The 18626-nt window shown below is 38.8% G+C and overlaps 1 protein-coding gene across 1 annotated transcript in view; it reads left to right on the plus strand.

Moving 5' to 3' along the window:
* Nucleotides 1-18626, plus strand: part of col27a1a (collagen, type XXVII, alpha 1a) — a 41365-nt gene that overhangs the window by 13169 nt on the left and 9570 nt on the right. Inside the window, exons 5-30 of the mRNA XM_079487016.1 lie at nt 936-989; nt 1471-1524; nt 2347-2400; nt 5298-5342; nt 6565-6618; nt 7436-7480; nt 8443-8496; nt 9119-9163; nt 9746-9799; nt 10434-10478; nt 11510-11563; nt 11657-11701; nt 12955-13008; nt 13113-13166; nt 13314-13367; nt 13536-13589; nt 13678-13731; nt 13835-13879; nt 14788-14841; nt 14926-14970; nt 15047-15100; nt 15774-15827; nt 16508-16561; nt 16787-16840; nt 18397-18450; nt 18533-18577. Coding sequence (XP_079343142.1) covers nt 936-989; nt 1471-1524; nt 2347-2400; nt 5298-5342; nt 6565-6618; nt 7436-7480; nt 8443-8496; nt 9119-9163; nt 9746-9799; nt 10434-10478; nt 11510-11563; nt 11657-11701; nt 12955-13008; nt 13113-13166; nt 13314-13367; nt 13536-13589; nt 13678-13731; nt 13835-13879; nt 14788-14841; nt 14926-14970; nt 15047-15100; nt 15774-15827; nt 16508-16561; nt 16787-16840; nt 18397-18450; nt 18533-18577 — 1332 coding nt within the window. The remainder of the gene's footprint in view (nt 1-935; nt 990-1470; nt 1525-2346; nt 2401-5297; nt 5343-6564; nt 6619-7435; nt 7481-8442; nt 8497-9118; nt 9164-9745; nt 9800-10433; nt 10479-11509; nt 11564-11656; nt 11702-12954; nt 13009-13112; nt 13167-13313; nt 13368-13535; nt 13590-13677; nt 13732-13834; nt 13880-14787; nt 14842-14925; nt 14971-15046; nt 15101-15773; nt 15828-16507; nt 16562-16786; nt 16841-18396; nt 18451-18532; nt 18578-18626) is intronic.

Genomic DNA, 18626 nt, shown 5'->3' on the forward strand with positions numbered 1-18626 from the left:
GATCTTCTACTAAAATCAAACACAAACCCCCTGTAGACCCATGACACTTTGCTTGAACTTTGACCCTTGTTGACGGGATCACACGGGCGTGAATCGTTGTTTTAGCAACCTTAGTCAACATGTAGTGTTCATTCGTCAAGGGAACGCAGTGAGATGTGTGTGTGCAGGTGCGAACGAGTGTGTGTTAGCATTTAAGACCATGTGTTATACAGTCTGACTGCAGGCCCTTGTTCGGCCGGCACCCTTCTCATGTAAAATGTGTTTGTTGGGTTACTTGTCTGAGCGAGGCTGTGTGTGTTCTTAATGGTTAAACAAAGAAGACGTTCAATAAGCGTAGACTACATTAAGTCAGACTGACTTTACAATCACACTATGTGTGTTTTTTAGAAAACGTGCATAACATGGCGCACACAAGACGAATCTCTTAGCAGCATTTTTTATAACAGATTAGTATGAATATATCAGTTATAGTTGTCACACGCTTTAATCCAAAGCAATTTATTAATTAAATATATATATATGAAAATAAATATATACTAGTCCCATGTTTGTATACATATTATTTATTTATATTATGTATTAAAGATAGATTCTTATTGAGTCAAGGAGAGTATTATTCTATCCCCTTTTTTGTATATTTAAGTTAAAACCCATCTTTCCTCATTAGTTTTTTCACCAAATCATTTTGGCTAATAAATATCTTAAAAGTTTTGTGATTTGTCCATTCTATACTATAAATGCATCATATTTTGGTTTAATCAACCCTGAAGGGGAATTTAAGGTAAACATTGTACAAATATACCCTCCAGACATCACTTCCAGCCACCACTGTATGTAATGCACCATCATAAATATTTTACTAGAATCATTGACCCTTCACTTTTTCTATGTTGTTTACTCGTTTATGCATTTAATTTGTTTGTCGTTTCCTGTAGGGACCCCCAGGACCACACGGCAAGCCCGGTCGATCGGGTCCTCCAGGGCTGAAGGTACAAACCAGCACATCCACACTTACCGTCAGATCAACTGCTATCCACATTGGTCTGTGTTTCTGTTATACTCATCATTCTATCGCCTGCTGGTACACAACCGCAGACATGCACACAAACGCACACGAACACACTGATTCATCAGGACTTAAGAGAAGCCCAGCAGGTAGTGGAACGTTCTTTCAGGAGATTTAGTAAAGAGTGTTTCTGTATTGTGAAGGTGGGGGGGTTGTAAACCAAAACCAATGCAATAAAATGAGATTTCAGGTTCAGTGTACTTTTCTGCGTGTGGCGTAGTCATGCGTGTGTTTTATGCACACATTGTTGTAAATCAAATAAATGTGGTACACAGCGCGTGTGTGGTGGGGGGATTTTGTGATGGATGCTCTCTGTGTTTAATTATTTCCGGTGAGGTTGACGTGTAACAGCCCGAGGTGTTCACGCAAGCCGTTTCCTCTGTTTCTGTCATTCGTTCTCTCAGGGGAAGAAAGGAGACCCTGGATCCTCTCCTGGAAAAGCACCAAAAGGAGAAAAAGTAAGAAAACACACACATTGACTTATCCCATGGCCAATTCCACAATCATATCACGGTATTCAATGAAAGATCAGCACCGGTATGATCGATTTAGAAAAGTAACTGATATGTTTATCTTGGGCAAGTAGTTTGTTCGTTGATTTTGAAGTTCGGTTCTGTTTCAAGTCCAGTAAATCGAAAACCTTAGGCAAATCATGAGCGACTTTCGGGATCGATTGCTAGCGAGAGTGAAGTAGGGTTTCACAGTATACCAGTATTGACAATAATCACGATACAAATAATACCATGATTATTGATATCGTGATTGATATGATAATATCGGAAATAATTTAGCGCCTGTTTAAATTTTGCCTTAATAGCCACAATTTGTTACAAACTCTCTCTCTCATCCTTACATTCTCTAAATGCAGTTTATAGCGAGTCTATAAGTCTACATTGCATAAAATGCAGTTTTTTCACAAACAGTCGGAAATGTTCGTATGCGTTTTTCCGTATTTTTCCGCAAGTTTGTACGATGTCTCTGAATCATCAAAACGCCTCTCAAAGTGCTCGCTACGAAAAACACAGTAAATCGAACCCAGTTCGCATTTTTTTATGACGGACGAAAATATCGAAGGCAGTGTGTAAGCGTGATTGGTCGTATTTATTTTTTCATGTGCGGAAATTTCAGACGGAAATTTCGGACTCGATGTGCAATGGCCTTAATGATGTTGACTTTTGGGATATGGCAGGACCACACACAAACAACAGCAGCACCTCTGTAAGGGTTGTGTTTGTGTCTCATGTTTACCTGTCTGTGTTTTCTGGTGTGTGTGTGTTTAGGGAGATCTTGGTCTGCTCGGTCTTGTTGGTTTGGTCGGGACAGAAGGCCGCAAGGTAAGATTAAACACACACTGACTCGTACTGTATTTTTACGGAATCCTAAAACCGCTCTCTCCACACTTTTCATCATTTTGGACATAATGCGCGCACTGTTTTTAACATGAACTTACTGGGTGACATCAGCTCACATTTGCTTACGAGACCCACACAAACATCCCACTCGAACTCATTCACTGTGTCTTCCGTTGTCATGGAAACCCAGTGTAAATATGACAGGGAATCCCCAATGAGTCGTCTATCACTCGCTTTTACTCAGAACACACACAAACATCAAACTAGGCCACTGAGAAGCATACAGTGGTCCACTGTGAGTGGGTTTGTTACGAACATTAGTGTAACAATGTAGTGTGTGTGTCTCAGCTGTACATGATTAGTCGTTTTGGACTGTTTTACTGTAACACTGGTTTCTGCATCTTTAAAGCTGCAACCGATAAAGTAAATAAGAATTGATTCGACTTGTGTGACCCAGAACATCAGTAGTGTCACTTGACTGTTGTGGCGAGCGGGGCAGGGCGAGAGGCGTGAGGGAACGGCGCGAGGCCGGTGATGTGAGTGATAACGGTGTGCACCGGTCTCGCATCTCTCACGGAGGAGCTCCGGCATAAGAAACGAGCGACAACGGGGAAGGGCGAGAGAGGACCAGGCCTGGACTTTATGTGATGTGTTATTGTGTTTGTGTGGCCGGCAGTTGACCGTGAGGGATTTATTTGATTAAAAGTCGTAATTTACGTTCGCCGGTTCCCGCCTCCTTCCGTCGTTTTATTGTACCTTGTTACAACGGTTGTGAATATTTTTTATTTGGGTGATAGGGGTTAATATTGTGATGTTTGTATCAACTGGTGTCCCTTTGGGAACATATTTTTTAAATATAATAAGAGATTAATAAGGCACAATTTCAAATATTATCATTATTAGGGTCCGTCAAACGATTAATCACATCCAGAACAAAAAAAGTTAAAAAGTAATGTATGCATATTAATTTTGTATTTACAAACACATACCAAACTGGGGACCCCAAGATGGATCCAGGGGGATTGTGTGGCATTTTATGAAATTTAGAAATGTATAATACATTTTAGTCTAACAAACATGGGCAAAAGAATCGATGTTCTAGCATTGTATAACTGAACATGTTTTAGGTTGTGTGGGGCGCAAAACGAAACACTCTACACAAAGGGGGCCTTACTACTAAAAGAGAACCACTGGTCTAAATATTTAGGAAATATTTATAATACATTCTTATGTATTTATTTATATTTACCAATAATTTAAATTACATATACATCTTCATTCATTTCTATATTTTGTATTCTTCTTATTTTAATTAAATATAGTCTTATTTAATTAACACTGCATATAGGAATTTATTGTATGTCTGCTATTTGACCTGTGTTTTGACTTCCATAACCTTTTATGTTTTACTTATAGTCAATGTTTTCTTGTACAGCTGCTTTGTAACAATGAAAATTGTAAAAAGCGCTATATAAATAAAGCTGACTTGACTTGACTTATATACATGCATGTCTAAACACAAAATTATTATTCACAGTACACAGAGAAATATTATGTAAACAAAATATTTTTGTTCTGGATGCGATTAATCACGATGAATCATTTGACAGCCCCGTTATCAATCTTTTTTTTATTGCTGTGAATTGCAGCCTCGGCGATGTGTGTAGTTGTGTTTTTTGTACTTCTTTTTGCATGATGTGTGTGTCTGTGTGTTTTGCGTGTGTGCATTTTGTGTGCTTGTCTGTATATGTTTGCTGTATCTCAGTGGTACGAGCATTACGTTAACATCGCAAGGTTGTGGGTTTGTTCCCAGGGGATTGCAGATACCTATGTAAAATGTAAAGGATAATGCAATGTAAGTTGCTTTGGATAAAAGCGTCTGCTAAATGCCGAAATGTAAATGTGTGTTTTGTGTACATACTGTGACAAGGTGTACATTACAGGATTTACCGTGGTAAAGGGATTGCAGCGCGAAGCTTTCAATTATTGTCTTCAATTCTCTTATTTTCATAATAGGATGCCAACTGAACTCTTTATGGCAAAATAACAAAGAGAAATCTTGTGTTTAACTATGATCTGTCAATGTTTTTGTGTGTTCACTGGAATGGGGAGGTACATGTAGGAACGAGAGATGGGTTTTCAAACGTAATGGAAGAAACAGACATCTCTTAAATATGAAGTGTGATGGGCTGGATTTCACAGGTTTGACGGAGAAAGTGTGTGTGTGTTGTATTGAGTGCCAGTTTCATGTTTTAATCTGAATTAATATTCGGTCTATTCTTCTATAATGTCTGTCCGTCCGTCCGTCTGTCTGTCTGTCATAGCTACATAGTTGCATAAATACATGTTCTGCATTTCACTGTTGTAAGAAGCGCCAGATTCCCAATGCGGTCTGTGTGTAACCATTACATGGAAAATCTTCTCTCTTTCTCTTAGTTGATCCTTTTTTTCTTTCCTGTCTGCTTGTAAGGTTTCTCTCTCTCTCTCTCTCTCTCTGTCTCTCTCTCTCTCTCTCTCTCTCTCTCTCTCTCTCTCTCTCTCTCTCTTTCTCTGTTCCACCTTTGATGCGTTTTTTCCACTCGGTGTAAACGTCTTGCTGTAGTCAGCACAATATTGCGCCTGTATGACTCGTGGGAGCTTGACTCCAGCAGGAAAACATTTCTGTCTGTAATGTACACACAAATGCACACATGCAGAAACACTTACACGATGGAAGATGATGGGAAATATTGAACTGCTTCGTCTGATCGACTGCAGATGGATTTTGTCAATATTAATGGATCTGTCAAACACACACACGCTGCAGGGGGTGTGTGTGTGTGAGAGAGCGAGAGAATACACTTTGTTTACTAGTCACCATGTGTCCTCTTTTTGTACAGGGGCAAAAAGGCCATCCGGGACCACCAGGCCTCCCCGGGGAACCTGTGAGTAATACAAGCACGTATACACAAACAAACACACACACACACACACACACACAAATACAATGTGAGCATTAAAAATGAACAATCACTGGTGAAACAAATGAGAGTTTTTACCTTTTACGCACAGATAAAAACGATTTAACTCGTCGTGTTATTTTCTGCTGACCTGGGCATTGAAGCCAAAGGTTTAGTAAAAGAAAATACAAACACACACAGGGATGTTTTTTTTTGTTGCTCTTTCGTAACTCAAGAGTGTCATTAAAAAGAACTGCGCGAAAATATTTTCAAAGAGGTTTCCTGAAAACTTCAATTGTTTAGAAAACTGATACCTCCTAAATCTTCTTAAGAGAAAAACAATGGTACATAAATGAGTTGTTTACATTCAGTACAGAAGTACTTTCTATCAGAAAATCCACACAGAAATCTCAGACTTTTAAGGTTCTTGTCTGAAACTAAGGAGATTCATTTGAGAAAGAGAAGCTTCATTGAAATCTCGTTTTTACTGTCAGACAAAATGAATACAATTCTTAATCCTTTGTGTTATTTTAGGGCGTTAAAGGTCAAATGAAAGAAAATACAAACACACACACACAGGAATGTTTCATTAATCACACAAACTCAAGATACCATTAGTATCACTAAAACATGTTATTTCAAGTGTTTTGCAATCGTAATGTTTGGAAGCATTTTCAACAAGAGATTGTTGAGGTCTCTTCTGACAAACCCCATCGTATATCACTCCCAAACATCTTTGAAAATACACAAATATTCACCCATAAGAAAGGAAAATCAAAGATGACATCTCTTGAAGATCTCGATTATTTCTCCTAGACGTCAGTGAGACGGAAACTTTAGCTAAACTCTCATCTGCATCTCCGTTATTTCTCCTGAGTCAGACGACTCACAAATGTCTCTGTCATTAGACGTTGGAAAGATTTGTCAAGTCTGCAATCAAAAGTTTATTTTATGGAAGATCTCAATATGAACTCTCAACAAATCGATCCAAATCCAGATTATTTTACCTAGACAATCGACATTCATTTTACACCTCCATTCTCTTCATGTGTTCAAACAGTTATCTAATATTGTTTTTCATTTTAGTTCTCCAAAGAAATATTTGATACTTAAATGAAACACAACAACTATCGAATCTTCAGAGCTATAAAAGCATGTACAGCGTGTAATTGTCTGATATATTAACAATATGTCTCTGTGTTTACAGGGAGAACAAGGTCCTGATGGGAGTGCTGGAGCCAAAGGCTATCCTGGCAGGCAGGTGCAGTAGATCTTCCTCTGCCGTGAAGTGTGTGTGTGGCTGTGTTTATGAATCTGTGTTTCTCATTGACTCTTTATGGAAAATACGCTATTAATTTAGCAAAACTGGCGCACAAACCGCCTTTTGTTGTGTATCTGGGCCACAGTGATTGGAAATCAGAATCTTTCATTATAGGAAGAGACATGGCTATGAGTTCTGGCACTTTAATAGCGTTTTGTTTTGAAAAACATTTCTTGGTTCCATCCGTGCAAATACGTTTCAAACGTCTTTCTATAGCCACAAGCCTCTCGTTCTTTCCCCATTTAGAGCTTGTAGAAGTTGCTTATGTAAACTATATGAAATGTACACACGGGTCGCTGGAATCCTGGATTCTGATTGGTCGCTCGCGGCGTTCTGAATAAATGACTGCTGAAGTGTTTACTGACCGCCAGACGAGTTTTCTCGTATTATTGTCTCTTTCGTCTCGCATAGTAAAATATTTTCAACTCTGATCTCTTTCATGTCATATACAGTAGTTATTGAACAAGCGATATACAGTAAATGGTCAATGTCTGCTGTGGAATGAGGTTGCATTTTTTTAACGCCTCTTTTTTTTATAACCTAACCAAATATAGACATCTTCAGTTTAAATGAAACTAGCTTTTTGTTTTATGTATGAAGTTTATTAGGGCTAGTTTCAATCCAAGCTGGATGTTAGTTCTTGATGGCACATGTGTTTGGATATTTCAGTTATTTATTCCTGTTTAAATCCATTTATAAACAAGACTCTGTACATTATTAAATGACCGAAGTTTCTCTTTCTCTTCTGCTCTTTCAGGGTTTGCCCGGCCCTATAGGACCTGTTGGACCGAAAGGTGCTCGGGTGTGTACACCACTACCTGTTTCATCATTGCTTTGGTTTTAGATCATTGCATCGAGTCGCTGTAGGCAATGATGGATTTATCTGTGGTCTTGTGAGGGTCTGGTTGTAAAGTGATCGCCATTTTAATGACGTCTTTATTTTCCCATTTCATTTTTTTTGCTTTCGAAGACAAGAGACAACTCAAACTGTGAGCGATAAGCTGCTGACAGCGGAGTGAGCCATAAGTGTGTATACTTGTGATTTTAGACTCCGCCGGTCACGTTAACATGTTCACACGTAAAAACATTTTTCCTTTATCACCCTGTCATCTATTATTCTGTTTAAAAACACACAAACGCATCAGTTCAAATGCACACACACACAACACTTGTTGTTTGTAGTCAAAAAGTATTAAAGGCTTTTTATCAGCTGTGACTCCGCCCCCTTAGGTTGGAATTTCCTGTTTAAAATCAGACTGAGGCCCTGCTGTCTTTCATACCCCAAAATCCCACCACACACACACACACCACACACGTTATCATACCTGCATGTGTCTTTGAATACACAGTCATATGTCAACATGTAAACACCTCTTGCTTTGTTTTATGACTCCATCAGCCCATGTAACCATTATAGCAGAAGTTTGTCTGTGTTTGTGTTTCATCACGTGTTCCCTGAAGTGAGCGTATGTGCCCTTGGACTACATTGTGGAGGCCAGCACCATGCAGTCCATGGGCATATACACTTACCTCATGGCCTGCATCATCACCAAGAGACGCCCGTCCATCCATCTTAAGATTCATCTGCATCCATCTGTACTGTACACTGTGACCTAACTCCAGAGACGACTCGCCAGATTATTTCAGAGCCTTTTTCTCAGGAACAAATTTCATATTAAAGATATATTAAAGATATCTTGTTTGTGGCTTGCCAAACTTTTTTAGATGGCAGTCCATCATCTCTCTCTCTCTTTCGTTCTATAGGGTTTCATTGGAATCCCTGGACTTTTTGGTTTACCTGGACCTGATGGTGAAAGAGTGAGTTATGCATTTACTATAAAACTATAATCTGTAACCGGATTGATGCCTTCTGCAGTAATGTGGGCACGAGCACGTATTCCTCCGGTTTCCAAATATTCCTGTTTAATCTTGTGCCCTTCTGCGGAGTGCTGGGCTGTTATGATCTGTGATTTCTGCTTGCTGGACAATAAAATAGATAAAAACATCCTGTAGACTTACATTGAAGGACGGACCTGAGCTTCAGTTGGGGTTTCCTGTAGCTCAGATGGAAGCCGTTTTAGATAAAAGTGGAAAAATGTAAATATTACATGTATTATATTTCCTTGGCCCAGAAACCACTCAGTACACCATAACAACCTCATTGAGTTTTGCATTATCAATCAACACTGTTGGAAAACATAGTTTTGTTAATGATGTCCCGGTCATTAACATTTTATTGTAGTGTAACACATGTAGATTTTTTTATAAAATGCTGCCCACTACTGGTCAACGTGTGACGGTAGAGCCAACATTTAAATCTCTGTGTGTGTGTGTGTGTGTGTTCTGAAAGTGGAAACTGCTTTAACATATCTCATGTCTTAAAGGGCTTTACAGGTTAATCTATATTAAAATCTCTCTCTCTCTCTCTCTCTTTTTTCAGGGTATTCCTGGTCCACCGGGGAAGAGGGGCAAGATGGGTAGGCCGGTAAAGTTTTGTCTCAACATACTTTATAGATTCAGACGTGCGTTTGCTTGTAAGTGTGTGTGAGAAACGAAAGCCGTTTTAAAATATGTATAGTGTTTTGTGGATAGTTGATGCATCACATCCAAGAAAATATATGTACATCGTTGTAAAAGGCTCAACCGTTTGGTTGTTATTTGAGTTTGTATAAGTGTGAAAGATTGTATTTATATTTGCACATTGATTTAATCATTTCTCCATGACCTTGAGACACGATGGGATTTCAGTCAGCGTGACCTCTAACTTCAAAATCATCCTGTGAAATGAGTCAAGATATGTCATTATAAGTGATGTTTACCACATCAGTACACATCAGCGTAAGGGCTTTCAAGTAATGCTGACAGAAGTTTGAAGCTTCTCGGAAACTTGTTCCACACCATCTGAGCCACAGAAATAAATGATGCTTTAAATCCTGTGGCTGCTTGAGAAGAGGCGACACTGGCATTCCAAGCAGCATGTGAAATATCTGCCGTTACTACACTTGTTGTTTTCTAATCGCTCTCTCTCTGTCTCTCTCGCTTTCTGTCTGTCTGTCTCTCATGTCAGGGTTTTCCTGGTGATTTTGGAGAGAGAGGGCCGCCAGGACTTGACGGAGAGCCTGTGAGTCAAATGATTTGTTGTCTTGGACCCTCGTATCATTTCCTGTCGTGTGTGTGTGTGTTCAATTTAGGCTGATATGGATTTATGTTTAGAGGGATTTAAGTACATTTTGGCCTAAACTGTTCTTCATCAGCAATACTCTTAGATCACGTCAGACTGAGAAACGATCAGTCAACTCTTCAAAAAAAGAGTTTTGTTTTCCAAAACCTCTTCTTATTGGTCGGCGTAGGTGACACTTAAGTCAAAGCCCGCCTCTTTTCACCTGCAAGTCTCAGTGGAACTGTAAAAACAGGAAGTGGAGAGTCCCCTCATTTCCTGTTCCCTGTGTCCTGAAGAGAGGAGTGAAATGCCTCTTTCATCCTTTCATCACATCAGGGGAAAGAGAGGAAATGATTCCAGCACGCTGTTGAGAAGGCAACAACAAACCATCTGTGTGTCACGCACACACACGTTTCTACAGGCGCTTTTCTATCTATGAATCTAAATAAGGGCCATTTACGCAGCAAATATTATAAACGCCGTACATTCCACACCCAGATTTAGGGGTGAATGTTGACTCCTGATCCTTGAAACAACCACAGTCTGTGCTGGTTTAATGTGTAAACTTTCTTCCTTTTATTCTGTATTCATTCAGGGTGTTATTGGAGCTCCTGGTCCTCCTGGTGTCCTTGGATTAATTGTGAGTGAAATTGTTTGCGTGGGTTTTGCCAGTGGACGATAACAATTCACATAAGTGTGATGCTACGGAGTGCTTGTAATATATAGACGTCCGGCACAATACATGTGCTTGCAAATGCATTGACGAATATATCCATCTGAATATATCCAGGTCTTTGGTTAACACTTTTGTACCATTTCATTACCCAGCCCTGGTTTATGTAGTAATGTGTATTCATCTTTAGGTTATTCTAGTTGTGCAAATCAAATGTAAAACATAAACAATTGTAAATCTGCATTTTACTAGTGCAAGTGCGTTTTAGTGAAGTATTTCTTTGAGTTTGGTGATGTGAGGAAATCCGCCCTCTGCTGGAAATCTTACCAAACAGACATAACATTTAAAGTCCATGAAAATCCGGTCATCATTTACAGATTGTTCCCAACCTGTATACATTTCTTTGTTTAGCTAAACACAAAGAAAGATATTTGGAAGAATGTCAGTAACCAAACAGATCTCATCCCCCATTGACTGAGGTAGTAGGGTAAATAAATACTATGGGAGTCAATGGGGGATGAGATGTGTTTGCTTACTGACATTCTTTGTGTTCATCAGAACAAAGAAATGTATACAGGTATGAAACAACGTGAGGGTGAGTAAATGATGACATAACCTTCATAACTATCCCTTTAAAGTTTATCACCTAAAAATAACAATTCATTAACTCACCCTCAACATTGAACCCCATTGACCTCTATTGTATATTTCTCAAAAAATCTCCTTTTTTTTTCCACTGAAGAAAGAGTCACACGCGTGTTTTGATTGACACGAGAGAACGAATCAATGATAACAGAATTTTCATTCTTTTGGGAGCCGTCCCTCTTAGCTTCATTTTAAAGCTTTAGAAGAAGTGGCAGCATGACACAGGTTATACTTCACATTTGATCATTTTAAATGTGTATTTTTGCCTCATATTACATTTGTAAGATCTTGACTCAAAATAGGCCTACGTGACTGCAGGTGTAATATCACAGTCGTGTCTTTCTCTTCTCCAGGGTGACATGGGTCCGGCTGGCATCATCGGTTTACCAGGTCCAACAGGATTGAAGGTACATCACACGTGTACACATCGCCACCTCCTGCTTATGTCCCTCTCCTGCAATTATAGCGTGTGTGTGTGTTTCTGTGTGTGTTTCTTGCAGGGTGTCTCTGGAAACATGGGCGACCCCGGTCTGAAAGGTGATAAGGTGATCTAAATGCTCTGTTATTGGCCTGTTACACAGCAGCATGTGATGGAAATTCTCTCTCCCCGTTGGCCAGCCGTGTTTTAAGCATGCGTTTAATAAGCATCCCTGTTGGTCAACCGTTTATTTGTTAGTATGTTGCAGTGAGATTTTAGAGGTGAAGTGTGTGATGTCTGCACCACCAACAATACGTTTTAGGAATGCTTTGCTAACGTTTCCACTAAGTTCTTTTTTAAATGTTCCACCAACGATATCGTTTTTATAATGAACGACAAATAATGTTGATAAAATGCTCTTTTAATGTTACTGGGAGAACGTCTTTTGATACCTTTATTTAGAGAACATCAGTTGAAGTTCTGAGTATTTCATGTTAGTTGAGATGAAACTTATAAATGTCTGTTTGTAAACAATTTCTTAAACAAGGTCACAAACCTTGTTTGTTTGGTTCTACTACTGGTGTAGAAATGACACACTTCTCCTTTAAACGTCTGTGCCAAAGATTGGGTATCGCTCTAGATTACGGCCCGCAGAATTAAACAGGATTTACAGCGTAACAATAATGTACCTCTACAGTACATATCTGTAGATAAAGGGGAACAATATGCAAAGTTTGGGGAATAAAGGGGTAAGAGTAAGGAAAATGTAAATATATTTACGAGGGAACTACATGTCATATGAACATCCAAACCAAACCGCTCTTGAAATACTTGATTATAGTCTTAAAAGATCAACATTGATTTTACACATTAAAATAAATCCAACAATCCTAAAATCAATCAAATAAAAATGAATCCTAAAGTCAAAACAAAGACATTCTGCGTGCTTCATTGGTGCTGTTTTGCTTGCGCAAAAGCTGAACACGTAATTTCCCCTTATTTGATGTTTGCTATAATAAAACAAGAACCCTGTACTTAATTAATATCCACAGTACACATGTTCACGCTTAGATAATTGTATAAACTTCTGCAGGTCATGCATACCACGTAATATTAAAATAGTCACCGCTTAGTTTTAAAATAGATTTAATTTCCTTACTAACTTTGCATATTGTTCCCCTTTACCTATTGATGTGTACTGTAGAGGTTCGATTGTCACAAGAATAGGTTTTGCCGTGTTTGTTGGATTCAAAAGAGTTGATCGTCATACTTGTTTTTAATAAATAAAAGTCAAGCCTTGTTCATAAAGTGTATCTTCTCTCTTTTTCTGTCATTTCTGACTTTGTGACTCTTGTCTCTTCCTCTCTCTTTTCCTCTCAGGGTGATGTGGGGCTTCCTGGAGAGCAGGGAGAGATCGGGTTCCAGGGAGACAAGGTACCTTTCCACAGTCACCCCGAGTTCCATCACTTAAATACACGCTTACAAACCCAGATGTCTGATGTTTATGTTACAACATGTCTGTTGTGTGTTTGTTTCAGGGTGTTCAGGGTCTGCCAGGGTCACCAGGACCTCGAGGAAAGCCAGGACTACATGTTTGTTTGTTTCTTTCTTTCTTTAATAGAGCATATGTGTTGCTCATAGCAGTGTATGGATTGCAATTGTACAACATTATTCAAAAAGGCTAAACCTTAATTTTGATCATATTAAAGTTTATATGATTGTGTTTGTTTGTTTTCTAGGGGAAACCAGGAGAACCAGGGCCCACCGGAGTGCCAGGTCCACCCGGTCTTGAAGTATGAATTGACTTGTTATTGCCAATTCAAAACCAGAGCACAAGCATAACATTTTTGATTGGTGTAAACCTCAAAACACGTTTAAATATTTTGTGGACTTGCTCCTGTTTAATGCATGTCGTCATACCGTTGCTGATTGGTTAATATACAGATATGTGCTTGACACAGGGTTTCCCAGGTGACATCGGAAAGCCTGGATACAACGGACCTGAAGGTCCAAAGGTGAAAGATTTGAAAGAATTTAAGAGCGTTTTTGTATACGTGCACAACCATGTTCATGCTGAACATGTCAACGTTTTTTTTTCTTTAGGGTAAACTCGGAGTCAGGGGGATACCGGGACCTCGCGGGGCTGCTGGGCGACAGGTCTGTGTGTTTCTTTGCACCTGTGTTATTATGAGTTACATAAATGTATTTAACTGTACCAATGGAAGTGTGAGAAATGATTTTGGCTCCTTTTAATTCTCAGGGTGACGAGGGTCCTCTAGGACCACCAGGGCCTTCGGGACTCGAGGTGAGAATTTAGGGATTGCAGAATGTAGATATTGCCCACTAAGTATTCAAAACGTTTATGTGTATCTCACAAAACTATAAAAAAATTATAAAAAGAAATCTGTGAACTTGTTTTTCTTATTTAGTTTTTTGAAGACCGTGTGTATTTTATAATGCGTCATGCAATAATGAGAATAACAACAGACTCATAACATTGTCTTTTACAAATGATAAATGTACATAAAAATGGTCACAATTGCAAAACAAAAAGGAAAAACGTGTATTATTTTCTTTATGCAAGCCTTTTGGATTTGGGGTATATTTGTTTTTCGCACATGCAAGTGCACATAATGTACAATTCCCCAAAGAGCCACAAGGTAGCGCAATTGCAAAAATGCATTTTAAACCGTTTTAATTATTAATGTCAATGAATCCTCAAGGCAGAGCATTGTGGGATTCTTTTTCATAAAACACAGATGAAAAGAATCACTTTAACCTTTCCAAAAAGTGTAGTGTCCCCTGCGAACAGTGTCTGTATTGCGTTACATGGCTCATTCTCAGTCTGAATCCGTTTGACCTCGGTTTCCTTCTTCCGTTCCATCTTTTCTTGTTTAACCACTGTGTTTCTGGCACAAACTACAAACCTTTTTGGACGTTTTCAATCATTCTTTCCTTTTTTTTCTCAAACAGGTATCTGTTTTACTCATTTCTCTCTCGCTATGGCTTTCGCGGTCTTTAATTGAATGTTTTTTTGAGAATTTCCATATGCTGTCTTTTGTGTTTTGACTTTTTTAAGTCAAGCGTCAAAAATCAAGGAGTTTTTAAACAGGTCTCATGCAAAAGATCGTAGACCAGGAATGTGTTTTTGTAACTGACAAACGCACGCCTTCTTCATTTGTCTGAGATCCTAACAGTGTCTTCATTTTTCAGGGTTTAATGGGCAGTTCGGGTTTCCCGGGGGCCACCGGACCTGAAGGACTCAAAGTGAGAGTTCAACACAATCTAAACACACACAAATCTCTTACACATACACACACGCTCAAACAAACACCCTCTGATCTGCCGTAGGGCGAGCAGGGCGTCACGGGAAAAGCAGGACCCATGGGCGAGAGAGTGAGTACATCATGAGTGAATTATTCCTGTAAACACACACGTTCTGACCCTAACGCTGGTCATCTTGTGTTTTTAGGGTCTCCTTGGTTTCATCGGTCCCACAGGAGAGGCTGGAATAGCTGGAGAGAAGGTAAAATGCATCTTTACACGCAGTTGCCTCAAAACATGCTTCATGAATGCGATGAATGCAGTGTTGACGGTGGTAGTAAACCCACTGTATTTATGGCTTCGATGTTATTGTGGCGATAATGTCAGTGAATAAATATGAAATCTAGCTCTTGTGTGATTTTTGTCATTTAACTGATGTTAAGCATCTCTTCCAGATGCTTTTTGCTACAAAGCATTTACCAATATAGTAGAGTTTAGGTTTATAAAAAAAATATTTGATTTTTATCTTTTTATTTTGTGATATGCTTTTGTAATTTTTGTATTTACTTGTTTATTTGTTATGTTGCTATATTAGATGAATTATCTTTATTTTCGATTTTTTGTTTATGATCATTTTAGTGCCTTAAACTTATTTCAAGTTTAGACAACATTTACATTTTTAATTTAGTTTTCCAATTATTTTTAGGACAATATTTGTAGGCCTCTATAACATACAGTATATATATTTTCTGTTTATAATAGCAGCTAGTTTAATATTTGGTGCATAATTATGAGCAGAGCCAAACTTTTACAAAGGTTTTGTAAGATTTTACCTTGAACAAAATAGGGATTTCAAAATAATAGATAATAGCTTGTACTTTTTTACCCCTAACAGTGTGTTGGTGTAATGTGTAAATGTTTTGTGATTCGTTTAGGGTGATCGTGGAGAGACAGGTTTGCCCGGGCCTCCAGGAGAGAAAGGCTCTACGGTACGATATAACACACAGACACACTTTGTCTCTCTCGTTCTCTCATCATCAGATCATAAGTGTTTAAAACAGGTAGTTGAAGCCATCAGAAGACCACATTTACATTATGCAGATGCTTTTATCCAAAGCGAGTTCAGAGAGCAATAAGCGATATGTCATACAGGAGCAATAATACAAAAGGTGCTAATAACAAGTTACTAGTTTCAACAAAGGCAAGAACAATACCTGTGGAGAGAAAGAGAGCGAGGGTTCGTTTTTCTTTCTTTTTCATTTCGACATCCCGTCTGTGTGTTTGCGTCCAGGCCAAAAAAAGATTTGTAGACACAAAATGGGTCAAAATAGTCTCTTTTGACTGTTCACATCATTGCCTATACAATGTACCATGGTAAAAACCTAGTAAAAACTGTCTTTTTGGATAATGCCATGTAAAGGGCCGTAGTGTACAGATGATTTGATCTATAGTACTGAATATATAAAAGCAGCAAGGTAAAGCATCACTGCACCGTGGTACTACCACCATAAAGTGGTATGATTTGGATATATTTATTAATAAAGATGAAAATGTAATACCTTTAAATCCAATATTTATTTAATATTATTATAAACCACCGTGTTCTAGTGCGTTTGTATTTTTTCATGGGTACAGTATATGATGTTTGTACATATTGTTTCATTTTCAGGGACACCCAGGGACGCCAGGCGAGAGCGGGCCACCGGGACCAGCCGGCAGTCCGGTACGTCTACATCAATGTTTGGATCATGTAACAGAGCGGTAGCTTTGGTAAACCTCAGTCATCTGCTGTCTGTCAGCTGTCACACACCATCTGTGAAATGTCCCGTGATTATAGTCCGGACAGACATTGAACATACACAGAGAAGTCAGTCTGCCTGACATGAACCATCAGCCTCAATGTGAGCGAGACATTAAAGTGTTTGTGTACCTGTGTCTGCTTTCAAAGGGCACGCCGGGATCGCATGGACCCATTGGCGCAAGAGGACCTAAAGGAAGACGGGTAAGGCATCGTATGTGCATCCGTGTGTAAGGAAATTGAGATTTAGGTGATGTTTTTATTTAAAGTGACAATACAGTCACAATTCTTATACAAGACCCAAACTAGGCACGCGCACACCGAGTGAATGTTTTTCATTAGCCGACTGATTTGACATTATTGGCTGGAAGTGCAGAAAGAAGGTCAGGGAAGATCTGTGTTTCCATGACGCTGTCTGGTCTTTGTTACACAGCATCGCCGAAATCTGTAAATCACAATTTGTGGTCATGATGAATCACAGAGGCAATGAAGCCGAGTCTGTTTAACCCAAGTTCAGTTTCCAGCATTTACTGCAGCACTCGACTGATCGATCGATCGATCGAGAGAGAGAGAGAGAGCATGATAACCCTGTATATAATCATTATATTTATTTTAAAAACCTTAAACCTCTCTTAGAACAACTTAGTTACGCCATAGCGACCACTCAGAGCATCCTAGAAGCCTGTAGAATGAAATACCTTATACCTAATAATACATAACAATTAACATGAAATCACATGATTTACTTTACTTACACATGTTGTATTCATGTTAAAGAATGGTTGCCATGGTTACACAGTCATTGGTCTGCTGTCAACATCATGGGGACAGTGTGTATAAGTGTGTGTGTCTGTGGGAGAGAGAGCGTTTGCCAGCTGGCAGAGAGTGTGTATGATGATTTTATTTCAACAGTTTGATGTTTTGTGGCTTGACACACAACACCGTATGTTAGTGAAATTATCAGCACAAACACACATTCACTGTTCTCAGAGTGTAAGGTAATCCGTGTCTGTCTTGACCAAATCATTCGTCTTCACTACATAGGCCTGCCCTGCCAGACTGAAGGGGAAATTGTCTACTGTGTGTGTACTGTGCTTTGTATTGTGGTTTGGGGTATAAAGACATTCCCTGTGGATGTTTGGAGATGTCAATCATTTGAAAAAATAAAAAATAAACGATGTGGTTTTTAGTACAGGTATGGGTTCAGTATAGGTGGGGTTTGGGGTTAATATGTTGTAATTATAAAACAAATATCAGAACTATAATCATTATTTATATGAAACTATCAAATTTTAGATCCAATAGGAAAATGTGTTTGTGTTCCTTACCAAAGACACATTGAACATTGTTTCAGTCATATTTAGACCAAACAAGACTCTTAAACAATTCTCATTTTACATTTTATTTATTAAGCACTCCCTCTAGTGGTGGAGTATATCCTGAAGCATTTTCCATGCTGAATACAAAACTATAGAAACACAATTGAAACTATCAAAGAATTGTTTTGGACTGTAGTTCAATAGAATCAATCTGCCAGATAACATCCCATCAATAGAATCCATCACATACTGGTAGACACCGTAAATTTTTTTCATTAAAACAAATACGATTCCCATTAAATCCATTACATTTTCTTTTGTGTTTTATTTTTTGGGCAGGGTTCTATTGTTTTTTTTCTAGCAGGGTTGTGTGTGCAGGCATTAATATGGCAGTATTTGATTCTTTCATAGAATCTGAATTATTCTGTGCTTTTGTTTCAGGGTCCTAGAGGTCCGGATGGTTTAACAGGAGATATCGGCTCTGAAGGCAAGAAGGTAAGGACCGCAGAGGTCACCCGATGACCACAGCTCAATTCTGTATGCTTTTTTTTTGTCTGACTTTTATCTCATCTCACAGGGTCCTGATGGTCCTCCAGGAAAAATCGGCTTCCCAGGACATGCGGTAAAAACTCATTAGTGTTTTGACATTGTCTTTGTGATGCTGTTGCCAT

The sequence above is a fragment of the Barbatula barbatula genome, assembly GCF_947034865.1.
Source record: "Barbatula barbatula genome assembly, chromosome: 22".
Lineage (NCBI taxonomy): Eukaryota > Metazoa > Chordata > Actinopteri > Cypriniformes > Nemacheilidae > Barbatula > Barbatula barbatula.